At 39.7% G+C, this 23,836-nt stretch overlaps 1 protein-coding gene across 2 annotated transcripts; it reads left to right on the forward strand.

The window, feature by feature from the left end:
• The first annotated feature begins 109 nt into the window (after window positions 1-109).
• QRFPR (pyroglutamylated RFamide peptide receptor) lies at window positions 110-22,114 on the forward strand. 2 transcript variants are annotated; one of them, XM_030027645.2, is made up of 6 exons: window positions 110-671; window positions 13,975-14,133; window positions 14,751-14,812; window positions 15,628-15,863; window positions 17,423-17,520; window positions 19,528-22,114. In XM_030027645.2, exons 1-6 carry the CDS (start codon window positions 332-334, stop codon window positions 19,929-19,931), a joined length of 1,299 nt encoding a protein of 432 aa, XP_029883505.1. In that variant the 5' UTR covers window positions 110-331; the 3' UTR covers window positions 19,932-22,114. The 2 variants fall into 2 exon arrangements, with proteins under 2 accessions (XP_029883505.1, XP_029883533.1); XM_030027673.2 differs by having other exon boundaries at window positions 17,476-17,520.
• The last annotated feature ends 1,722 nt before the right edge of the window (window positions 22,115-23,836 follow it).

Genomic DNA, 23,836 nt, shown 5'->3' on the forward strand with positions numbered 1-23,836 from the left:
GGCCGTCACGCTCCACAGTGGCGGGGTCGGGGCGGGCCCGCGCTGCGCGCTGATTGGCTGCCGCCCCCCCCCCCCCGAGGGGGCCCGCTGGCCACAGCAGCCAGCGGAGGTTGCGGGCGGCGGCAGGTTGCCCAGTTCTGTGAGGCGACGGTGCTGTCGCCCCGTGCCCAGCTTACGGCTCTGCGAGCCCCCGCCTCCGCTCCTTCGCCCCGCGCCCCGGTAGAGCGGTGGAGGGGCGGCGGTCCGGCGATGGCGGGGCGCGGGCGGCGGCGCTGAGGGGGCTGAGGAGGGAGGGAGGGAGGGAGGGAGTGAGGAGGAGGAGGAGGGCGCCATGCGGTCCCTGAACATCACCCCGGAGCAGTTCGCGCAGCTCCTGCAGGACAACAACGTGACGCGGGAGCAGTTCATCGCCCTCTACGGGCTACAGCCGCTGGTCTACATCCCAGAGCTGCCGGGGCGCACCAAGGTGGCCTTCGTCCTCATCTGCGTGCTCATCTTCGCCCTGGCGCTCTTCGGCAACTGCCTGGTGCTCTACGTGGTGACCCGCAGCAAAGCCATGAGGACCGTCACCAACATCTTCATCTGCTCCCTGGCCCTCAGCGACCTCCTCATCGCCTTCTTCTGCGTCCCCTTCACCATGCTGCAGAACATCTCCTCCAACTGGCTCGGCGGTGGGTGCCGGGGCCGGGGCGGGCGGTCCCGGGCCGTTACGGGCTGGGCGGCTGCTGGAGGGAGGGGCGGGGGGCGGACGATGAGGCGCAGCGGTGGGGCAGTGGTTGTGGCCAGCCCCGCCGCTGAGACCCTCCCGCCGTCTGTGAGGGACCCCGAGGGGTGTGGGGTGTCCCCCGAGGCGAGCCCCGGGCAGCCCCGGCCGTTGGGGCCGGTCTTGGGCTGAGGAGGAGGAGGGGCGCGGCCGCCCGGTTGTGAGGGAACTGCTGTCCTCGCCGAGGGCAGCGTTATTGCCGCGCACCCCCGCCGAGCTCTTCGCGCTGGCACAGGGCTTCAGCTCCTCGGTGGAAACTTGCAACGTCTGCTGTCCCCGGAGCCGCTGGTCGCGTTCAGGCGTTCGCAGTCTTTTATCGCAAGACTGGGGCGCTGTCTCCAGGTGTGTAGTTCAGTAACCTCAGCCTGCCGTCAGCTGCTTTTCCGCAGAGTTCAGTAATGGCTACACCACTCCCTCAGGTTGTGTTAAACCCAGTGCGCTTTCATGCTTGCATACGTTAAAAGTCGCAGTATGTGTGTGAGAAACTATACGTTGTCTGGTGCTGATGAGGTAGTCTTGCCGTACTTTCTCTTTTTTTTTTGCCTCATAAATAATGGAATTTGTCTGGCAAGTGAAATATCAGTCTTTATTCAGCTTAAGTTCCTCTGACAGCAGTCGACTTGGGAGTCAGACCTCCTTAACCTTTCGTGAGGTAAAAGAATGTGTCCTTGGAGAAATAGGAAAGTAAAAGAACATGCAGAATTTATGTTGAAATTATGCATTATTTTCAAGATATGCTGATATGAAGGACCTTTGGGCAAGGCCTCCCTGATGCCTAGAAATAATAATTATTTTTTTCTTTTTTGTGCACCCCAGTTCCGAAGTGGTAAAGTAACAAAAAGACAAAGGTGAAGTAACACTGTAAATGGTATTTATCTTCCTTTTCTTGGTCTTAAAAGAGTGTTTGACCATTGTAAGTGGAAAAATAAAAGGGATGGTTTTGCAGCAAGTAGCAGACAACATCTTATACAACTACAAATTGAAATATTTGTCAGAATATTTTAATATGAACAGAAAAGATGTTCATAAAGTTAGGTTTCGATTTCCAAGGCTTCCTGTGCTTCCGTTGTTGGGAGGCAGTGAAGGTTACCTTCAAAGCATGGAGATTTAATTCCAGTACATCCCACGGGCTAGAATGCAGGATGGGAATTGACAGGTCAGAGGAAGCTTGAAAAGCACACGGATACCTAACCCAGTGAGAAATGGGCTTTATTTTTGTCTGAAAAACAGGAACTTTCTGGGAGAAGTGATGAATACAAAACTCCAGGGGCTACTGACAGTAAGGACAACTGTTTTATTTTCTTACAAGCTGTCTTTGTGGGGGGTGGGGTGGGTAACCACTGTTTTAAGACAGTACAGATATTGAACCCCCAAACTAATGAGGATGTGTAAATAAAAATAATGGAATAAATTGATAGCTATACTGCTGTGCCTTCCTTGTGGCTGCTGTAGTTCCAGTTCTCCTTCCTCTGAGATGAATACAGCAGAAAGTTACTGGTGGCATCAAGAGATCTCACATAAAGGGGGGAGGACTGAATTGAGTAGCTTTCCCTATAGATAAGAGGTGTGATTCTCTTCACTCCTAAGGAAGACCCTGATCTGTCAGCCTAACCACTCATCTGACCAGAATCAACTAAAACTTAGGTGGGATGAAGCCTCCACTGGAGGTGAATTACAGCAGATGTAGCACAGGCATGTGCAACAGTATGGGGAAAGTATGTATGTTTATACTTACTTTCTGTTACCGAGGACACTTGACAAAAATCTAGAAGTAGCGAGTGCAAAAGGTATAGCATAGTTGCAACAAATATCTTCAGATATTCAGTAGTTGGATACTTTAAAGTATGCTATTCTGTGGGTTTTACTGTACTTTTTGTCTACCATCTTTGCTGTGCTAGAGCATCTTCAGTACAAATAGATCCATAGGTCCTGTTGACTTTGATAGCTGCCTTTATGGTCCTGGTAAGATAATTAGCTTTAACTAACACAGTATTGGGAGGGTGTTACTTTTCACTGTTGGGAGGTGGGGGTGCGAAGTAAAATTCAGGAAAACAAATGAGATGTAAACTGGCGGTATCCTAAGGGTATCTGATTCCTGAGGCTTACACTGTGAAGCATGAATGGTGATTGCAGTTATACTGCAAATCAGAGCCTGCCAGTCTGGGAGGAGTCTTTTCCTTGCTAGTTTTACCGGTTTAATTTGCCTTTTGCCTTTCATTTTGTAGTCTGAAAAAGCTTGTTCTCATCCACCTTAATGCAACATCTCCAAGTAGTGCAAGCTCTAACTCTGTTAAGAAAAAGGTGATTTGACTATGTAATATATCCCTGCTGGAAAAAGTGGTGGATCCTGAGACACTTCATGCTAGAAATATCTTTGGGTTTCTGAGCATTTAGTCACTTTATATCTTGATTTATTTGTACTTGCATCACTAAAACAAGCATCTGTACTAGGTGATGTGAACTGAGATCTGTATGTTTTGTACTTGTCTTTGATTTGGAACTGGTTCTTTATTTCCATGCTTGTATATGTGTGTTTGTTTCTTTCTCTTCTTTTCCCCTTCAGAAACCCACAGCAGAATGTGAAGGTGAGGGGAAAACTGCAAACACTCTAGGCTGTAGAGGCAGAACGTACAAACATAAGAACAGCTGCAGTTTCAGGGTAGCTGTTATCTTTTAAGACATTATGGGATGCTATCAGAGAGGACTAACTACCATTTTGGCCCTTCTAAAGTGAAGGGTGAAACACTTTCACCCCAAAGGGTTCCATGTGTGCATAGTTTACAATAAGACTCCAAGGAGAATGTTGATAGCTGGTGATGTAAAGTAATTCAAGTTGTGGATGGTAAAGTGGCTCCTCTAATTGATAGCGTTTGTCAGAATTCTTTAGAAACAGAAGATTTCTCAGCTTCACTGCATTACGCTTAGCAGAACTTCTGACAGAAAGGGGAAGAACTAAAGCACTGGCATGACTTTTTCCACAGTATATTCATTAATATGTCTTAACTTCACCTACAATTTAGCAACTGCAGTTTCAAGAAACTGAATGTGTGCCTCACTCTGCCTGGTGGTTATGCAACTTTAACACAGACCTGCTAGCTCTACATAGCCAGCAACTGGGAGCAGCAGCATATTGACCAAAAATGGGTGAATCAGTCTCACTTTTGATTCTCTAATCTCTTAAGAATCTGTATAGTTGTGTGAGGCTCTGATAGTGACAGTATACAATTTAATTTCTGAATTTATACTTTGCAGCCAAAATGGCTGTAATTTCTAGGGGAACTTTTAATAAAAATCCTGCAAGCTAATCTCTCTGTAATGTGGAAGGTACTCTGGAAGAAAATGAAAATTGTAGCTGTGGCATAAATGATCACTGGGATCATATTTATTGGTAAGAGGAAGATAAAATGGGAACTTGAGTAAGGGGTAAATTGATGCATACAGCAAAGGTAGTCTTGGTGCAAACTGAAGCAGTTGAGGATTAGCTTTCATATGATCATTGATAGGAGGCAGCAGTAGTGGTCTCGTCATACTGATGGCAGCACTGTTAAAGATAAATTTGGGCTTTTGTCTCTGGGCCAAATATTACAAGAGTTGCTTTATTTTCTGACACTGCTTAGTCAGTAACAGGGTTATCTTTACAGAACTGCCTGGAGTGAGAATTACTTGTAATGTTGTGTAATATAATAGCCCTGGCAAAAGATAAGGTCAAAACATGAGGTTACAGTAGACCTAGCACTATGCTACAACTTTCTCCTGAATTTCTCATCAGTTAGAATATGTATTCTCAAGACAGGTGTCAGAGGGTGGCTTTTCCTGTGACTTAGAGAGTAGTGAGTCATCTGAGGCACTGCTGAACACACAGCAGCATTTGCAGCATTTGAGATGCCCTTGCATATCTTGTTTGGCTTCCAGCTGCCACTCGAGAGAGAGGTGGGTCTTCTGTACATTGCTGTCATATCTGGTGCTCCTTGACATGGCAGTTTCTTCTTTTTTAAAGGCTTGGTTGAAAACCAAGTGGCATCTTCTACCCAGTTGAGTATTTAGGGTGCTTTCTGTTCTTTACCAAACATCTTGTGTCAAGCAGTGTGTTACCTTACTTGTACCTTTCCTGTATGAGAACGCATAAACATTCCTTTCTGAGGAACTAAAACTAAATCTCAGTAATGGAAATCACTGGGCCTTTTGTGTCTGATATTCTTGGACACCTCTAAGTTCTTCAGAGAGACAGAAACTTCTTCACTCTGACTCTTTTCTGGAATGTTCTTTGACACTGAAGAGTTTCCAAATACTCTCAAACTGCTGACATGCTGTTAGGGTTAATACTAGACAGTAAAGCTGGATGTGAGAGATCCATTTATTTGAATCTCCTGTTTTTAAGCTTTTTTCCTAACTTTCCAATTTAAGTTGTCTAGACTTGCTGTAAATCAGGTCAGGGACACAAGAGCACTCTTCATTTGCCTCCTGCAGTGTGAGAGGTTATGTCTTGGGATTGATCCGCTGCTGTTAAGAGCGGGGTGATTTTGTAGTTTTATCTGTATTGGTGAAATCTTGCATTATCCTTCATTCTCCATGCCCTGCTATTGTGTATTTTGGGTTATTTGCTTATGAGTAGAGGCAGGAGTAAAATTCTGTATGAAGATGGTTTGAGAATGGGTTATGCAGCGAATGCCTCAGTAAAGGAAATAATAGGCATAGTGTTTCAGTGAGGTGGTTATTACGTCCTTTTTCTTGGTAGAAATACCTGGCATTCTCTCCCTTGCATCGAGTGAATCAGGAATGTGCTTGCTATGTCCTGTTTTGCTCCCTGCTAGTGAGTCTCTCTCTTGAGAAGAGATCTGGACCTTTAACCTGTATCCTGGCCAAAAAACCTCACCTGCACTACTTGTTGTTTGTACCACAATTGCAGACAGTAATTTACTGCAGTAGTTTTGTGTTCTAGTAGCAGTGTTTTGGTGCTGCACAGCTATCCTACATCTTTGCATGTTTGTATTTGGATTTACTCACCAATTGCTATGTTTTGAAATAAGCTACTGATCTATGTTTGCCTGAAGACTGTGGTGCCTGTTTTGGTGGCTTTGTAAACCCACTGGCAGAGAAGCTGCATGTGAGCCTTGGAGGGAAGGAGGGTGGATGGTGTGGAATATCTTGGTCAGCTAGCCCAAGGTGTGTGGTCCACACTTTGAAATTGCAGGATAGAGGGAATGATGTGGACTCTGTCGGTAAATAAACCATAGGCTATTTGAGGTGCATGGTCTAATTGTATGGGCTCATGATGTACCATTTTATCTCAGCTGCTGTAGTTGACCATAAACGGACTTAAACTGCCACAGGTCTACTATCAGGTGCTACACTCATGCCTTTTTCTGGGCAGACGTATGTATAATGTTCTTTATCCTCTATAGGTAACATGGGAGAGACTTATGTATCATGAAAGGTAAACTACTAAGGATGCAAAATGCGTGTATACCCAAGAATCGATTTTGCAAAACAATGCATTGCCCAGGTATGAAAGACCCTTAAGGATATCATCTGTATGATGATGACTGACTTGTTTTCTGCCCTGAAGTTAGAAAATATAAGAAAACTTACCTTGCTTTCATCAAGTGAGCTGGAGAGAACTTATTTACAAGCTGTGATAGATATTTCAGTGCAAGGACTTGGTCAGTAACATTTTAATAGAGGAAGGAGCAATTTAACTTTTATCAGAGAATGGTTTCAGGATTTTGCCTTTGTTACTCTAATAAAAGAAAAACTGATCTTTTAAATGCATGATGAAATGGCTAAGTCATAGTTACAAGTGCAACATCTGATAATGAAGGCATGAAGAATTGTTTAAAGGAATACTATTTATCTTTGCAGCCTTCTGAATGTGTTATCATTGGGGAAAACTAATCATTGCTTGATTTAGCAGTGCATAAGGAATACTTTTGGGAACCTCTTAGCTTCTTGAAAAAGAGAAGCAATTAGTTATTTTCATTCCCAATATTCCTCTGCAAATGATTTTCTTTCCCAATTGGAAATGGTCAGTAATAAATGCCGCAGTGCTGTCTTCACTGACAATCTATTGGAAGTGTTTGCTGAAAGCCTTATCTTGTAGAAAGTTAAACATTTTGATACATTTAAGATATTGGGTAAACTATTAATATTGTTATTTAAAATATTCAAAAAAGTCACGCATTTCTGTACTGGGGGGATGTAAGTGGAAATTGAGCAGGCAAAAAAAGAGATTTTTTTTCTTGGAAAGACTTGCTGAAAAAGTATTATTTTTAAACAGCCTTTAAAAAGTGTTTGAAAAATATTAATCAGATTCTTTCTGATTCAGATGTATGAGGCATATTAGATGCATAATTTATAGCTTGCCAAAGGTCTGAAGCAAAATTATGTTCTGAGAGATTCAGCGTAGCCACAGCCAAAAAAACCAAAAAGTCAACCAGAATCTGAGAAATAGTTTTCCCAGTGCCTAGTTTTAGCACAAGAAGGCTTCAGTGCTGGGATCATCTCAAGAGTGCTTAAGTGTGTTTATCTCTGCATTTGGAGGCATTACATAGGTGTTATGTATTTTGTGCAGTATAGTATAAAAATGTCCCAGGTGTCTCAAATACCTGGAATAAGTCTAGCTGTGTGTTTTGCATTGGGAAGCAGAAGGTAGCACCCTTTTCCCCCAAGCTCCATCTGTCTAGGGTTTGGCTCATTTAATGTTCATTAATGACTTCAAGTAGATGGTGTCCACACAAATTTTGGAGTCAGGTTCAAGAATTTAAACTTCAGTTAAAGTGAGGATCTAGCCAGCCTTTTCATATGAATCAAACTAATGTTATTTTCAAGAGTAAGTCAGTGATTGCATTAATCCTGGATTTTTATCATTATGTCCTGATTCTGATTTAGCGGCAAGGGGAATGCCTTTTGTTTTGGCAGTGGCTGGTTAACTCAAGGATGGGATGCACATAAACAGACAATAGAAAGAGGAATTTCTGTTTTGAAGTCACTCTCGCTTTTTAATCCTGTGTATTATATTTACCAGGTGATCTATCATTGTGAAGTCTGAGAGAAGAAATCTAATTTGGGTCAATTAACAGTAATACATAGGGAAGCAGAGTAGTCCATGTAGACTGACTTGTCTTTTGAGAGTGGGTGACTAGGACCAGGAGCACAAGGATGTGTCAGGTGGGCTGTAGCTGCCAAATCCTGAGCTGTATATTCTGCTTGCTTTTTTCCCCTGCTTTTCCCTCTGCTTTTCTTGCATTTCTCTTCATTGAAAGAAGCAGCAAATAATAATTTTGGTTTGTTTTCTATGATTTAAAGGCTGTGGGGATTTAAGATAAAGAATTAGTAATAACAGAACAAGATGGTCAGCTTGGAAAAAAAGTGAGTGATCAAGCTTCTCTTGAATTCTTTCACTTGACACTGAAGGTGGCTTTAGTAATTAATTACTTAAATCAGCAGCTAAGAAACATTGGTTTATATAAATTTTAATGTTGTTTGGAATCTGCACTTCATAGCTATTTTTCTAGAAAAGGGTTGCATTTTGATGGTTAATGATTAAAATGTGATGTGTCTGTTTAATTAAATATAGTTCTTTTACAAGGTAGGAGACTGCTTTTTGATAAGTAAGAGGATATTTTAAATGTATGCGTATATTAAATGCTTTCCCTTAGGGAAACTTAATCACTGTTTTCTAATGTAATTTATTATAGGGTTGTCATTAACTAACTGTCGTGAGGTTGTTGGATGGAAGTTGCAGTGTAACTGAAGTGTAGGAGGACAGCATTGTTTTCAGCACTTACCTGTAGGCAGTGAATGTACTGTTCTAATCGATGTACAAGTCAGATTTATTTGAGGCAAGTAAATCGCGTCATTTCTTACCTCATTTTTCTTCATAGGTTTGAAGAAGAGTGCATACTTCCCTGCTTCTTAATTCTGTTTCTCAACTTTGAAAGACAAATATCTTTAACTGGTTTCTTCCATATCAAAGGCTACTTGCCTCTTCTAATCTGATTATTACAATTTGGGGTGTTGTTTTCTTGACAGCAGCTGTAGGTTTATGTTGATGATTGGTCTGTCTCGAGAACTTTTAGCATTGTTTCTAAAAAATTTGTCTTACACCTTCTTTTCTTTCTCGGTTATTTCTTTTTCAGCATTATTATTCCAGAGCCAGGAAACACTTTATGTTCCCTTCCTTCTGCCATTAAAACGAAGTTACTTCTTTCTTTGGCGAATGCTTCCTTTATCCAAGTGCTGATTTGTTTAATGACTCCGAAAACACTATAAGGAGTGAGATTTAAATAATCTTGACTGAAACTCACTGAAGTGGGCTTTTGTTCTTTACTTTTGTATGTTCCTCTTTCCCTAGTTGTCCTCTTTAGATAGGATCTGAAATTATGTTTTGAAGAATATGTTGTTTAAAAAGAAATAAATAATAAAATAAAGCCATTCAAGTGCCTTTATCATGAAGATAAAAAGAAAATCTAGTCTTATTTTCAGATTGGTTGGGAGATACAAAACTTCACTGTATTCTTAATCCAATGTTGATTTATTATAGGTGAGTGTATCATGACAAGGACATAGTACTTGATACAAATAACTAAAATATCTAGCAGTCATGTTAATGAATGGAAAGAAGACTTGAATAATACTGGCTGTTAAACCATATTACCTCCAAATCATGTTCCAAACAGCTACATTTTTATCAGTTTGATTAGAAATAAGGTGTAAACTAGTACCTCCCTTTAAATCTTCTGTTACTCTGTGATAAGTCTGAACACAAACATGAAAACTAGCTTGACATGTTTTTAATATATCACAGTGTTTCACACAGCTGTTTTTTGCCTGTCTCAGACTTATTTTAATTTCATGGTCTAAACTATGATGTAGTAGCATAATTTGGGTTTTTCCCCCCAAATTTAATATGTCTTCCTTATAGTAAAAATTGGCTTTTTTTCTCAATTTTTCCAGAAGGGACTTTCAACTAAAAGGCATTTGAGAATGGGGTTGCATCAGTTTCTTCTTGCTGCAGGTGAAGCTTGTTTTACACAAATGGGTTAAATACTAAGTGAAATGTGCATGCATTATTGGATCAGGGACTAGACCTCAGTACCTGTTTCCCTAATAGTGACTATGCAAGTTTGCGGGTATTGTGGGGGTTTTTTCTGGCTGTGAAAATCCATAAGTATTCTTGTGAGATGGTCCGTTTCAGGGGGAGGTCCTGAAGGTGGGACCCTAGTGGTAAGGCTTTCTCCTTGAGGTTGGAGAGCCAGGATTTGTGACCCCCTTTTCCACACTTCCTTTGTTCAGTGATTACAGCATTCAGTCAATTTAAGGGAAGGAAGAAGAGGTGCATCACCTGTGTTTTGGGAAGGCTCAGATCCAGTAAAAACCTACCTCAGCTGTTAAATCGAGTCTCACAGGCAAGGCTGTGTTTACGGTCCAGAATACTGTGTCCAGTTTTGGACACACAGTACAAGAAAGATATTGATAAACTGGTATGAGTTCAGCAGAGGGCTGCCCTGATGTCAGGGGTGGGAGCAGCTGCCCTGTATGGGTGGAAAAGCTGAGGGACTGGAGCTTGTTCAGCCTGGAGAAGCAACAGTTTTGGGGCAACCTAGCAGCATTTTGCAGTGCATACAAGGAGGTTATCGAGAAGATGGACCCAGGCTTTTCAGAGCAGCGCATGGCAGAAGGATGAGAGGCAAAAAGCTTCAACTGAAACAGGAAGGTCAGACAGGATATAAGGAAAATCTTTTTCCATGTGAGGACAGTCAAGCAGAGAAAGAGGCTGACCCAGGGAAGGCTCTGCTGTCTTCAGCCTTGGAGATTTTCAGTACCTGAATCCTCTGGGCTGCATCTGGCTTGGTCTGGCTTGATTGCTGATCCTGCTGTGAGCCATGATGTCAGATGAGAGACCACCTGAGTTTGTTTCCAACCAGCATTATTCCACGGTTCTCTAATTCTCTTCTATGCTTGTCAAGACTGACTGAGACAACTCTGCGAGGCCGTGCTGGGAATCTGTAGCCAGAGGTGTCTGAAGGAATAGGGCAACAGAATCAACACTTTGGACATTAGGCAGGTAAATCCCAAAGAATAAAATGGTGATTGGACTTCCATAAAGGACTTCTGAATTCCTTTCAGTAATCTAATTCCAACTCAATGACAGCAAGCTTTCTGTTAGGAAAGAATGTGATTTAGGGCTTGTGGACTTGGAGACAGTGTTTTGAAAAGATCTACTGAAGAGTTAATTTCCATATAGATATTCTGTTTCAGAATATCCCTGGAATAACCAGTGTGATCACTCTGAGCTTTTTAGTATTCTCAAATAATAGTTCCAGGTTGTCTTTTTCCTTTCTCTATACCACCCCAGCCCAACTGCCACCATTCTGAAATAGTTACCTTATTTAACAATAAATGATTCTCATTTTCCATGTGTACAAATTATTTATTTATAAATAAAATAATGAAAGTTTTGAAAACCTAAGAAAAGGCTTTATGTGGAAAATATTCCCTATTCTGTCAAGTACAATGACCCCTGGTATCTCAGGATTGAATCCCATTCAAACAGATTAAGGATGGTGGAGCTGGATCGCTAATCTGTTGGCGTCAGATTTCCATTGAAGTTGATGACTTCTTTTGGCCATGACATTCTAAACACTGTCTGTCTTTCTTTTTTCCGCCCGAACATACCTGTTTCAAACACTCAAGCAAACAAGAGTTGATTTCCTTGCTAAACAGTCATTTAACATTGGTGAAGTGTTGCATTTGAAACACTAGAGTGTCTCATGATTTCAGAAGACAGGAAGCATTTGTATAGTGAGTGACAATCCAGGGCAAGCAAAAGAGCCCTAATGCAATATGGTAATGTTAATACAAGTTGATAGTCGGATACCCTGGACTTGGTGGCATGAGGAGCTTCAGGGAGGTTGAAATACTGTTCTGTTTTTACTGTTGATAAATAGAGGCTCTTTGAGTAGCTTTTAGCTACTGTCCTTTTGAAAATTTCATGTTATTTCTTGGTTAGAAAAATGCATGTGGCTTTTTTTCTTTGGTCACCAAGTCTACCAAGGATCCAAAATGTGTACCATGTGCCTCAGAGCAGGTATTTCTGTTCCAGCAACCATATCTAATGAAAAACATCCTTTTGTTTTTTATTTTCCATCAAACTTTGCTTTTCTGTTCATGTTATGTGTATCAGGAGTCACTTCTAACTTGCCCAGTGAAGAAAAGACTTGAAACCAATAGTGGAAACTCTCCTTTTGATTCAAAGGAGTAGGATTTGGGTTTGGCTGAAGATTGTTTTAGCTCTGCTTTACTCATGGCAGTATGCTGATTTTCAGAAGTGGACAGAGATTGTGTGCCATAGCCTCTTTGGTTGTATTCACCATTTGTCATGTGCAAAGAAGGTGTGATCTGAGCTTGCTTTTTTTATATCACTACAGTAGTTTTCAACACACTGGTTGAAGGACTATAAATTTGACTGAGTGGGTCTTGTGCTTGTATGTGTAGCACATACTGTACTGAGTGTAGTGAGAAAGTGATGAGATGCTGAATTAATAAGATATTGGCCGTGTTTCATAAGGGTTTTACTTTGTGCTTACTGAAGCCAAGGAAGAAGTGGGAGGAATTTTATTGTATAAATTGCAGTTGATACAAGATGTCAAGATGTCTTGTCTTGGTTTTCTGACACCCTGGAAAAATACATACTAGGTGAGAAATAGACTTGCAGCCCAGTGCATCTTCTTCCATGCAGTTCCTACTGACCATGCTAAGATTTCATTCAAGTAGCTTGAAATTGGGCTGCATGGTATATTTTTATTCTGTTTTAAGCCAGATCTGTGTGCAAATTCACAGTGTTGCTGGTGTTGAAGATGTACTTGGAAGGTACTTGACTTCCGTCCTTTGCCCCTTGCCCTCTCCTTCCCTTTTTGAAGCCTCAGAAGTAGTGATTTTTTGGGCAGCTAGAATTGATAAGACCAGTAGCAAACGAGTTCCTTCTTGTAAGCTACAGTGGCTTTTGGCCTGGACTAGCAGACAGAAGCTTCCCTTTTCATTGTTCCCTTCGTGGAGGGCAGGATTAACTTTCCTGTTTGTTTTCTTTCTGTTTTCTATGCTTTTGTTGCTTAAGGTGTCTGTAGCATCTTAAAGCTTGACTTAAAATTGGATCAAATATTCCTTTGGCTATTTGGAGTTTATGGATTATATCTGGGTAAGGCATAATTCATAATCAAGTAAGGGAAATAACCCCAGCTGTTGCTGAAGTGAGTAGCTGATACTGAACTAAGAATGGGAGGTAACTATGAGAATGCAGACATACAAAATTATCTCAGGGTCAGAAAATGAGTAAATAAGAAGTAGGTTGGGAAAGGTGTTAACATAAGATTTTTGAGAGAATAATTTACACCACTTTCTAAGATGGTTGGGATTTGAGGATGGGTAATGGAAAATGACTAATGTGTTAAGAACTGAATATGTACTTTTGGGAAGCTATAGCAGTAATGAAATCTGAACATCTGTGGTAGCTGTACATAAATAATGGGAACTTATACAACTGTGAAAATGCAGGCACAAAATTGCATTTAATTTGGACAGTGTCATTAACGTAATGTGTTAATCAGGAAAGAGGGACACTTGGAGAATGGAAAGGTGATGAGGTTGATTTTCTCCTCTTATGTTACGCCTCTTAGAGGACTCCTATATATCTATATCTATATCTATATATACATATAAATATATCTCACTTGGTAGAATGATGCATTAAGTGACAAAGTGTACAATAGTGGCATTTAAATGAGCCAAAGAAATGTATTTGCAACAGCAGAAAAGGTGAACACTAACAGGTAACACTGAGACCTTCCTAAAACCAGAGAGTAATCTGCCAAGATAAGATAATAAATATCCCTCTAACTTGGCATATTTGAAAACAGATGGTGGAAGACTTGGTCAAAAGTGAAATAGGAATAAGTGTTAGACTGATACAGAGCAAGTGAATATATCCTTAGAAATCTTGGTTTTTGCAGATGTAGTGTGTATGACAGAAGAATGACTGTTGAAAGCTGCATTTGATGAATAGCTTGAATAGGTGACTTAACAGTTTAGCTGTTGAAATAAATCTAAGAATATTAGTCTGTTCTTTTTGCACAATAGCCCTTTGGTAATAAAGTCTATTATTGGTAGCTCTTTCATGAACTGCAGCAGTTGCATACCTTACTTTCTGACTATTGCAGGTGCCTTCGCTTGCAAGATGGTACCGTTTGTTCAATCCACTGCTATTGTAACTGAGATTCTTACAATGACCTGCATTGCTGTGGAAAGACATCAAGGAATTGTGCATCCACTAAAAATGAAGTGGCAGTACACCAATAAAAGAGCTTTCACGATGCTAGGTAAGATTTTAGGCATCTCGAGTAATCGTGCGTATCGAGAAATAATCTTCAGTGTAGATGGCGTGTCAGAACAGAAGGCACTGATATGACCAATGATTCAGAGGTAGAATTAGTAAGTCTGGTAACATTTATAGAATAGCTCAAGGATAGTGCCCATATGTATAGTAATTACTAGCCAAAACCCTGACAATAAACTTAGAATCTGAAGTCAAAGATTTACTTAACCAAGACTCTGATAAACCTTTGGCAAGCCTTTTTTTTTTTTTTTTAAGAAAGATTCAAAATATACAAGCACTGGTAAAGCAATGTCTCAGCTGTAAATGGTCCTTCCATTGTAACACAAAGAGAACATAGATAATGCTGGTCATGCAAATTAAGTTGCCTTTATGCTTGAATACCAATAAATGAGGGTTGTTTGAGAGAAAGAAAACTGATGACAAAAGAGCATGCTGTTATTGATGTGAATGTTGACTGATATATGCCTCATATAGAAAACTTTGTTCTTTATTTAAATTGTCTACTTTGCCTGACTTTTTAAAGATGAAGCTGTTAAACTGTTCATACCAAAACTTATTCTGCTTGTTGTACAAATTATTAAAAAATGTATTTGTTTACAGGCATAGTCTGGTTGCTGGCGCTTATTGTTGGGTCACCTATGTGGCACGTGCAACGGCTTGAGGTATGTTAGGTTAAATGGGAATTTACATTTTAAACTCAGACCTTGCTGGATCTTTTTGTACCTTTAGCAATGAATTGAATAAACTTGTAAGAAATGAGAGCGGGATAAGAGAAGTGGAGCTTTTGTTCTGTGTGCCAGCATGAGAAAGGCTAAGGATTAGGACTTGTATGCACTGGAAGAAGGACTACCAACAGGGACTAGTCATGTCTACCCTCCCCAGTTATGTCAAAGAGTAGCAATTACAGCTCACTTCCATGGTGGTTTCCTTTTGGTTTATAGGTACACTGGCACACAGCAGTGTAGGGCTTAGATGACTGTTTCAGGATGACATAGTGTTCCCCAAAATTTGGAAGAACTGTGCCTAGTTTAAAATGTAATTAGCTGCCCATTATAGTTTAAGGAGTTACTGTACACTTTTGGAGGAAATAATAAAAAAAAAGGCTTGTCAGAATCTGCCGCTTGTGAGTCTGAATGTTAACAGTCTTTTTTTTGTTTGTTTGTTTTGTTTAAGTGACTAATATGCAAGGTTTCTGTATGCCCATCTTTACTTAGCCAAGGTCTCCTTTGAAAAAACTTGTTAAAAAAAAAAACTTCTGAGGAGGATTGCAGGTTAGAGCATCTCCTGATCTCTCTTTGTCAACTTGGATCAACTAAACACTTGATGTGGAAAAGTGCTTGGAAGAATTTTGTCACTTTGAAAAGTCTCTCTGTTGAATTTTCGTTGTTGTATTAAGAGCAAGGAATATTTGAATGTGCTTGGTTTTTACACATGGGGCAAACACTGTAGTGACTCATCTCCTTTACACTTATTACAGGTTAAATATGACTTTTTATATGAAAAAGTGTATGTTTGTTGCTTGGAAGAATGGGCCAGTCCGATTTATCAGAAGATATATACGACCTTTATTCTTGTTATACTCTTCCTTCTTCCACTGATGTTGATGCTTTTTTTGTACACTAAAATTGGCTATGAACTGTGGATTAAGAAACGAGTGGGAGATGCTTCAGTTCTTCAAACCATTCATGGGAGTCAAATGTCTAAAATATCAAGGTTTGTAAAGTAAAATACAGTTGGAACTTTGACTTCTAGAAAGCTTTTTTTTTCCCCCTGACAGTTCTTGAAAACCAGTGCAAAAAAAAAAGTAATCTTGTCTTTCCTTATCCATTGGGAAGTCTACAAGCATAGACCAGATTTTTAAAGCTAGCTAGTTATTTAACACTTAGATACCCAATTTAAGGCAACTTGAACAGATTTTTTTTTTTCTTCAAATTATAGTATAGCCATACCTTGGAAGTCAAGCCCTTTCAATAAATCTCATATTATACGTTGTGAAATGCTTGTTTTTAAAAGATGTCGGCCATGAGTTAGAAGATGACTTGGTGAAAATGCTGCTACATTGTTTCTGTATGTTCTATGGAAAGTTCTTTATATAATTCTGAGACTGTGAACACTGCTTTATGATCCTTTTAGAAGTTAAATTGGCAAATAGGAAAAAATCAGAATTCATTTAAATACTACTTTGGTACAGTTTAACTTGATGCAGCTTCCAAAGAATTTTGAGTGTTCTCAGATGTGTTTGTGTGAGCCTATCCAGATGGTAATGCTCTATCTGAAAAGCTATGAAAATAATTATCAACTTTGCTATTTAGCACTAAATACGGGCTACCCCTAATATTGCCTCATGATTTTTCCTTTCATTTGGCAAATTGATCTGTTGCCTGATGTGCTACAAACCTCTTAACAGTTCTGCTCATTAAGGAGAGCATCACCTTAAGTATCAACTGTAAGGAGAATACCAACAAGAAGCTTAAAAGATAAATGAATCCTTAGATATTTGTCTAACAGTATGCCTAAGGAGGCAGACCCCTGTAAGTCAAAACTGAAAGAGGGTGCAATCTCACAGGAGTTAAGGTGACATGTCATCTTCAGGCTACTCTTCAGTTTATTTTCACACTGGGGAGAAGATCCTGTAACTGCTTCCAGGGAATTGCTGCTTCTTTAGCTCAAATGAGAGATCCATCTTGGGATCTCTAAATGTAGTTATATGAATTATATGTATCAGTTTGAGGATGACAATAAATTCATGTATACCTTGAGTTTGTGAGATATTACAATGGAGGCAGTGAGTGTGTTTCTTGCTCTTATTCTAGCACTTCACCTGCTGGCAAAGGTTGAATGTTACAGGTGTAGTTTCATCAGGTGCTGCAGGTACAGTCAGCGCAGCCAGATCTAGGAAGGGACTCTTGGTTTTTGAGCTATTAATGGAATTTCATGTGTTTTTTTCCCCCTCAGTCTCTTACTATTGAAATTGCATTTGCTAGAATAGAGTGAAAATGGCTTGCAAGATATGCTAACGTCATTGCTTGCTGCAACTGCAAAGTGCATTGTTTTCCCAAAAGAGAGAAATAAAAGGTGTTAATTGATGTGCTGGATTTATATGATGCTGCATTTCTTGTTCCAAAGGGTATTGTGTACTTCTGAGCATTCTTCCAGGGTTTTATTTGCATCAGCAACCTCAGAACACATTTACAGATCTAACTTGAAGAGACACATCTAACTACCAGTCAATTCTTAGTGATTCAGTATGGAATGTCTTGATGCAATTTCAGGAAGAAGAAGCGAGCAATTGTAATGATGGTCACAGTGGTGTTTCTCTTTGCAGTCTGTTGGGCCCCCTTCCATGTGATTCACATGATGATAGAATACAGTGAGTATCTGCCATGTGTCATACAATAAAGCCTTTCTAAGGTTTTTTATTTGGTTGGTTTTATTTGTTTTTTTGATAATGGAACTACAGGTTGTGAAAAGCTAGTGCTGCTGTAGCATTCAGCTATAGAATACCTTCTGCTAGCAAAGCTTAATGTTGTGCCTATAAATCCTGGATTACTGTCTTGTAATAGACATACATAGCTAACAACAGATGAATTACTCTGAAGTCTACAAGGGACAGACAGATCTGCAGTGCTCATAGAAAATGAGTACATTTAAAAAAAAACTATTATCATAGAATTATTTAGGTTGGAAAGGACCTTTAATGTAGTGTTTGGGAGATACCTTATAGCTGAGAGAAACTTTTGTGTCAGCCACCTCTCTTCTTCCCTGCTGTGTGAATTAAAAAAAAAAACAAAACAAAAAAACCCCCAACCAAATAAAAAAACCCCAACTTTGTGTCTTGCTGTAAGCTCTACTGAACTTTGTTGCAGGGTGGGTGGGAGGGAACCCAAACTCTTTACAGGCTCCTTTAGAATGTAGGCTCTTTAGAAAGGAGATTCTTTGCTTCTGGATTTGTACAGCACATAATCCAGTCCTGAAAAGGGTGTTTGCTAGGCCTCACAAGACTCAAGAAAAAGCAAGACTTGACTATTAGGATGGTGAGCATATCTCTGTGGATTCTTTTTTCTTTCCATGTCTGTCGTGCTACCCTCATTTGCTGAAAGGTCAAAAGTACCTGGCTGGAAGGTAAAAGTTATTTCCAAGTATAAAAACTCTTGAACAAGTAACTTTTTAATTCAAATTTAATTTTAATTTAATGTGTGAAGATTTCTATTTGCATCCACTTAAGTTGTCTTACTGCTTTGAGTTAAACTGTTAGGAAATATTTATCCCTTCACTTGCCCTGGTTTTCACAAGGTAGGCGTATTGGAAATATAAATAGTGGTAATGCCCAGTGAATCCAGTGGAACTTTCAATGGTCTCAACTGGATACTGGCTTGGAAATGCCCTCAATGCTTGTTATCTTTGCTTTTTGCTATTTGCCCTATTCTCTGGGGTCTTGCACTGTTCATCTCCCATCTCCTGCATGGGTACTGGGATAGCACGTGGGACTGTGCAGCAGGCCATGTATAGGAACAGGAGGAATTTTTCAGTAGTTGTTGTACTCTACTTGCCAGAGGCAGCAGCTGTTTCTTTGTCTTCTGTCACAAATGAGGTTGTAGCAGATAAATCAGTATTCCTGCAGTCAGTAAGCTGACCCAGATGATGTTTATGCCTGGGCAGAATCAGAAGTGCAGAAGCTGTAACTATTAAAATTGTCTGGGTTGTCCCATGTTAAGGTTGCCCATAACGCTCCATGAACTGTTAGCTCTCTTTTAATTGCTAATTTCAGGAATTATTTCAGGTGCTGCAAGGCCTTTATTTTACTTGTCATATAAACCTTTGTAGTATTTATCCAGAGTCTGATTGCTGAGTATTTGAATTCAAGGAATTCAGAGTGCTCTGTGATCTCAATGATTAAAAAGTGAGAGATGTGACCAAGACAATGCATTTTTACCTCAATGGGCTGATCTGTGTCAGCACAGAGAAAAAAGCCGTGTGTGGTCAGTGACAAGACAGGGATTGGTGTTAAAGTACTTACACATTTGATATGGACATGAAACTCAGAGCCAGAAGAACAACTTGAATAAACAAGGCCAGTACTTAGCAGGCTGGAAGCTCGCTGTTGCTTGGCCATTGGGCAGGTTTTTTGGCTCATAAATTGCCTCTTTTGAATGACTCTGTCCTTATTTACCTATACACAAGGCAGGGCTCTGTGGTAGATTTTGATCTTTCCTTGCTGATCGAACTGAACCCTATTGCTAATACTAAGAAACTCCAGCAAGGTCTTTTGTTGATTTTTAAACAAAAACTTCTAATGCCAGACTGGATATAATTAGGCATAAGTAGTAGGCATTTATGCCATTCCATGCTTACAGCATATTTCCTTTTTCCTTTGCAGGTAATTTTGAAAAGGAGTATGATGATGTGACAGTCAAAATGATCTTTGCAATCGTCCAGATTATAGGATTCTTCAATTCTATTTGCAACCCTATTGTGTATGCTTTCATGAATGAAAACTTCAAGAAAAATTTTCTGTCTGCCATCTGCTTCTGCATTGTCAAAGAAAATGCATCACCAGCCAGGCAACTTGGGAATTCAGGGATTACTATGAGGCGGCAAAAGGCAAGTGTTTCTCAAAGAGATCCCATTGACTCGGACGAAGCCAGGAGGGACGCATTCAGCGATGGCAACATTGAGGTCAGGTTCTGTGATCAGCCAGCTTCAAAAAGGAATTTGAAAAGGCACCTTGCCTTATTCAGCTCTGAGCTTACTGTGCATTCTGCATTAGGAAATGGACAGTAGCATCACAAAGGTTTTGAGAATGGAAAAAGCATTCTCTTTATATGATAACTTTCAATAAGCTGTTTAAAATACTTTTCTACTTTGCATGCTGAAATGAGGGGAAAAGTATTTTGTGGGTTATTATAATGTTGGGATAATGGTTGAGAAAATGTAATATATTTTATAAGGATGAGGAGTAAAACTTTGGAAAACAATATTACTGTATGATTTCCAGGAAAAAAAAAAAATTCTTCCTAAGCTAATTTAGGGCTTGTTTGCCCTCTGCTTTAGGTAAACCAAACAACTATTGCTTGCTTTGTTTATTCTGTGTTTGGATGCTGGCACGCTGCTCAACCATACAGAGCTGAATGCCGGAAGATGGGAACTATGGAGAGAGTGCACACTTTTTTTGGACAACTTGGAAAAACTGACATGGGTCTAACATTGTAAGATCTGCTCTTTGCAGCTCTGAGGACAGAGGAGCTTCAGGTCTGAGTTCAGGAAAAATGTGGACTGAGATGCAATTATATTTTGGAAAAAAAAAATGTGAAAGAGCCAGAATTTGACTCTGAAAAGATTAAGATTTAAACATTGCGCGCATGGTCAGATTTGTTAACAGGAAACATATTAGAAATTAACAATGCATGCATAATTAATGTGCTGTTTCTACAGGTTAATTCTTGGGTACAAATTTAAAGGTCAGCGTACTGCCCTGTAAACCGCATTGTTCTGCTGAAAAATGCAGAAGTTGAAGTACTGTACAAGTGTGCAGGTGCTGGAGGTGTGATCTATAGAGTAAACACTGAGTTTAACTTAACAGTCATGCTTGGATATGTGACTTACAGGTTGAAAGTGTGGTGTTGCCATTTTCTGGAAGGATATAAGGGCCAGTTCCAGAGCCTGTTGGGACTCTACAGAAGCCTTTCAGCTGAATATCACAGTCTTTTGACCAGACATTTCTCTGAAGACATGCACAAATTTTTCTGTCTCTTCATCATCTTCAAAGTGGATTAATTACTGTCTAAGAACAGGGTCAGTGTTCTGTTATTTTTAGGCTTCACAGTAAATAGCGGGGTTGAAATCCATATAAATTCTAAACATTTTTTGCTCTCAGTGGGTCAAACTGAAAAATTGTAAAAGGATGCTTACAAGTGTGGGGCTGGGGAAAAACTGTGATCTAGAATGGTACACTGTGATCTGATCCCATAAATGAGGCTTTGAAATACATAATTTGTAACTGCAGCTGAGGTTAGCTTGGATCCTTTAATAGCCTGTGAAATGTCAGCGCTCTCTTCTGTCATCCCTTGCCTCACCTGACGGACCTTGGTGCTCCCTTGGCAGTGAATTTTAAGATTTTCTTACTTTGCTACTTTACAGTTCATTGTAAATGAAAACTTAGTCTAAATTATCCTTGTATAAATTGGAAGTAATCTGATCCTTCTCTAATGTTCAGAAATTCCCATTGGATAAGGCATTCTGATGGTGGTTTGGGATGTACTCTTTATTTACATATATAGTATTTATATTGTATATGATATACTCCCATGCAATGACAGGGGAAGATTCCTGACTGGTCCTGACAGCCAGGAATTAAGAGCACTCCTATTTACATAAGCATATGTATTAGATAAAATAACAATTTTGGAGAGCTATATCTGGGTAAAACAACATGACTGAGGTCAGGTTTTGCTTTAGACAGTCATGCAGACATGGCCCTGTGCATTATCTTTGAATAATGCTGTAAGCAACAGCAACAATTTTTGCCTGCAGTTACAACTGTGATTTCCTTTGAAGGCCATTTCTGTCATAGCTTGTCTTTCATCCTTCTAGACAGGGGTCTTCTACTAAAAGTTTTCTGCCCTGGAGAATAGGGGCTAACGGTGGTTTATCATCATAGTTTTCCTCAGTTGGTGTAAACTTTATCTGGCTGATGATGAGAACTATGTTCTTTTACAGATTCTATAACTTAAAAACGATTTATTTTAAGCTTCTTATTTATTTGCACTGCTAATTTCAATGACAGATTTTAACACATATTTAACAAGAACTTTGAAGTATTTTGTTTTTGTTTCATCTTATCTGTTTCTTCTATTGTCTCATAAAATGTTATGTCGATGAGTAACTGTTGGAGTATTGTATTTTTTCATTAAAATTTCTCTTTGGCATTGCTGGTGCTGTTTGCACTGGGAGCATCTGCTGTAAAATTCATTCTTTGAGTCTCTTTGTTTAAAGATTCATATAAGCTTATATGTGCTTTTTTAGTGATTAAATTCCAGTCCTTTTACAGGTGCCAGCTGTCACTGTAATCCTGAGAGAAGTGATTTAAAGGACTTTACAGAATAAGGTGAGAGAGGGAAAAAAAACCCTTCTAGTCTCTTGGTAGGAGAGAAGTGGTAAATATTTCAGCACAGGTATATGTGGCTACAGTTAGATTAAATATAAACTAAACTAGTAAAGACAGTTCTCTTACTGTCCTTAATAGTAGCTATATTATTTGTGCATTTTTGACACAATAGTTTTCTCGGAGCCAGATAATCTTGTAAGAAGTCCTAGCTGCAGGGAATAGAAAAACTTTTATTGACTTAAGGAGAACCAAGGTTTTGCCCATGTTTGGTTTTTTTTTTTTTTAATCTGTCAGAGCTTCAGCTTTGATTTAACTAACAAAATAAATTGTGCTATTGAATCAGGTCAATTGTCAGTCCAGGCTAGTAGCCTGTCCCTTGCAGTGGCTCATATCATGTGTTTTTGAGTGCGTGGCTGTAACTGAGTACTTCAAACCAGTGAAAGCTAGCGCTGCTGTGGAAAGAACAGCACTGCTGTCCTCCGAGCTTGCCTGCCTATTCCTATCTTATATTAACAGAATTGCATGGTGAGTCTGATCAGAAACATTTCTGGCTAATGATTTTACTGGAGAACAGAAAAGATAACCACGCTTATTTCTCTAAACTGAGACTATTTATCAAAACTGTTGTGTTCTTTGAGGAAAAATGCTTCCTCAAAAAAGTTTCTTTCTAATATCTTAGTTACAAATCACTTATAATTTCTTTGACTTCGATTAAATTAAAGAGAAACTTATTTTATTCTCAGCTGTAAGGGGCTAAGCCTTAAAGTTACGATGAGGTGATGCCAGGAACTGGCATGTGGATGAAGACAGGAGCCTGAAAGGTCATGTCCAACTGAACAGACACTCTGGAAATTTGAAGGGACCAGGAAAAAGTGTCAGATGTGTGGTCTTGCTCAACTGAAATCAGAGAGTATAAACAAGGAAAACAGTGAGTAGAAGGGAGGGAACCCTCTCAGTAACTTTCCATAACAGTGCATCTGCTACAGAATTCCCATTCTTTGGGAGGAGAAAAAAAAAAAAAAAAAAAAAAAGATAAATATTAAGTGAGATTTCTTCCTGGCAGAATTCTTTTATTGTTTTGTGGGGGGATTAGTTTCAGAGGACATCAGATAGATTCATTTGTGGGTATGGTTTTAAGCTTTAGAAATAGGTGCTGGGCTGTAATACTTTGTGATGAATAGACAGGGAACTATGCTTTTACTGAAGAGACTTGATGCTGTTATGGGCTAACACAATGCTATGCAGGCATTAAATAATCTGAAGATGATGAACAACTAAACAGAGAACTTGCAGGTCCCCTGTAGTGTTGACAATGTTTTCAGAAGACATTTATGGTATTGAGTGAGCGGGGCATTTAGGTGCAGACCAGGAGATGTCCATTTGAAGTTTCATAGTTTCATTCTGTTTTCAAGTAGGCTTTGATTGTTCCCTAAACAAGGATAACAAATACTAGCAGAGAAGATGGTGTGTCTCACTCTGGCAGTGTGTGCTTAGAACATCCTCAGCCAAATTCTCAATAAAACCAAGCTCCAAAGGTGGTCAGTTAGCTGTTTAAGACCTTGGGTTATGGTTAGCATTTTGA

Source organism: Aquila chrysaetos, chromosome 1, assembly GCF_900496995.4.
Source record: "Aquila chrysaetos chrysaetos chromosome 1, bAquChr1.4, whole genome shotgun sequence".
NCBI lineage: Eukaryota > Metazoa > Chordata > Aves > Accipitriformes > Accipitridae > Aquila > Aquila chrysaetos.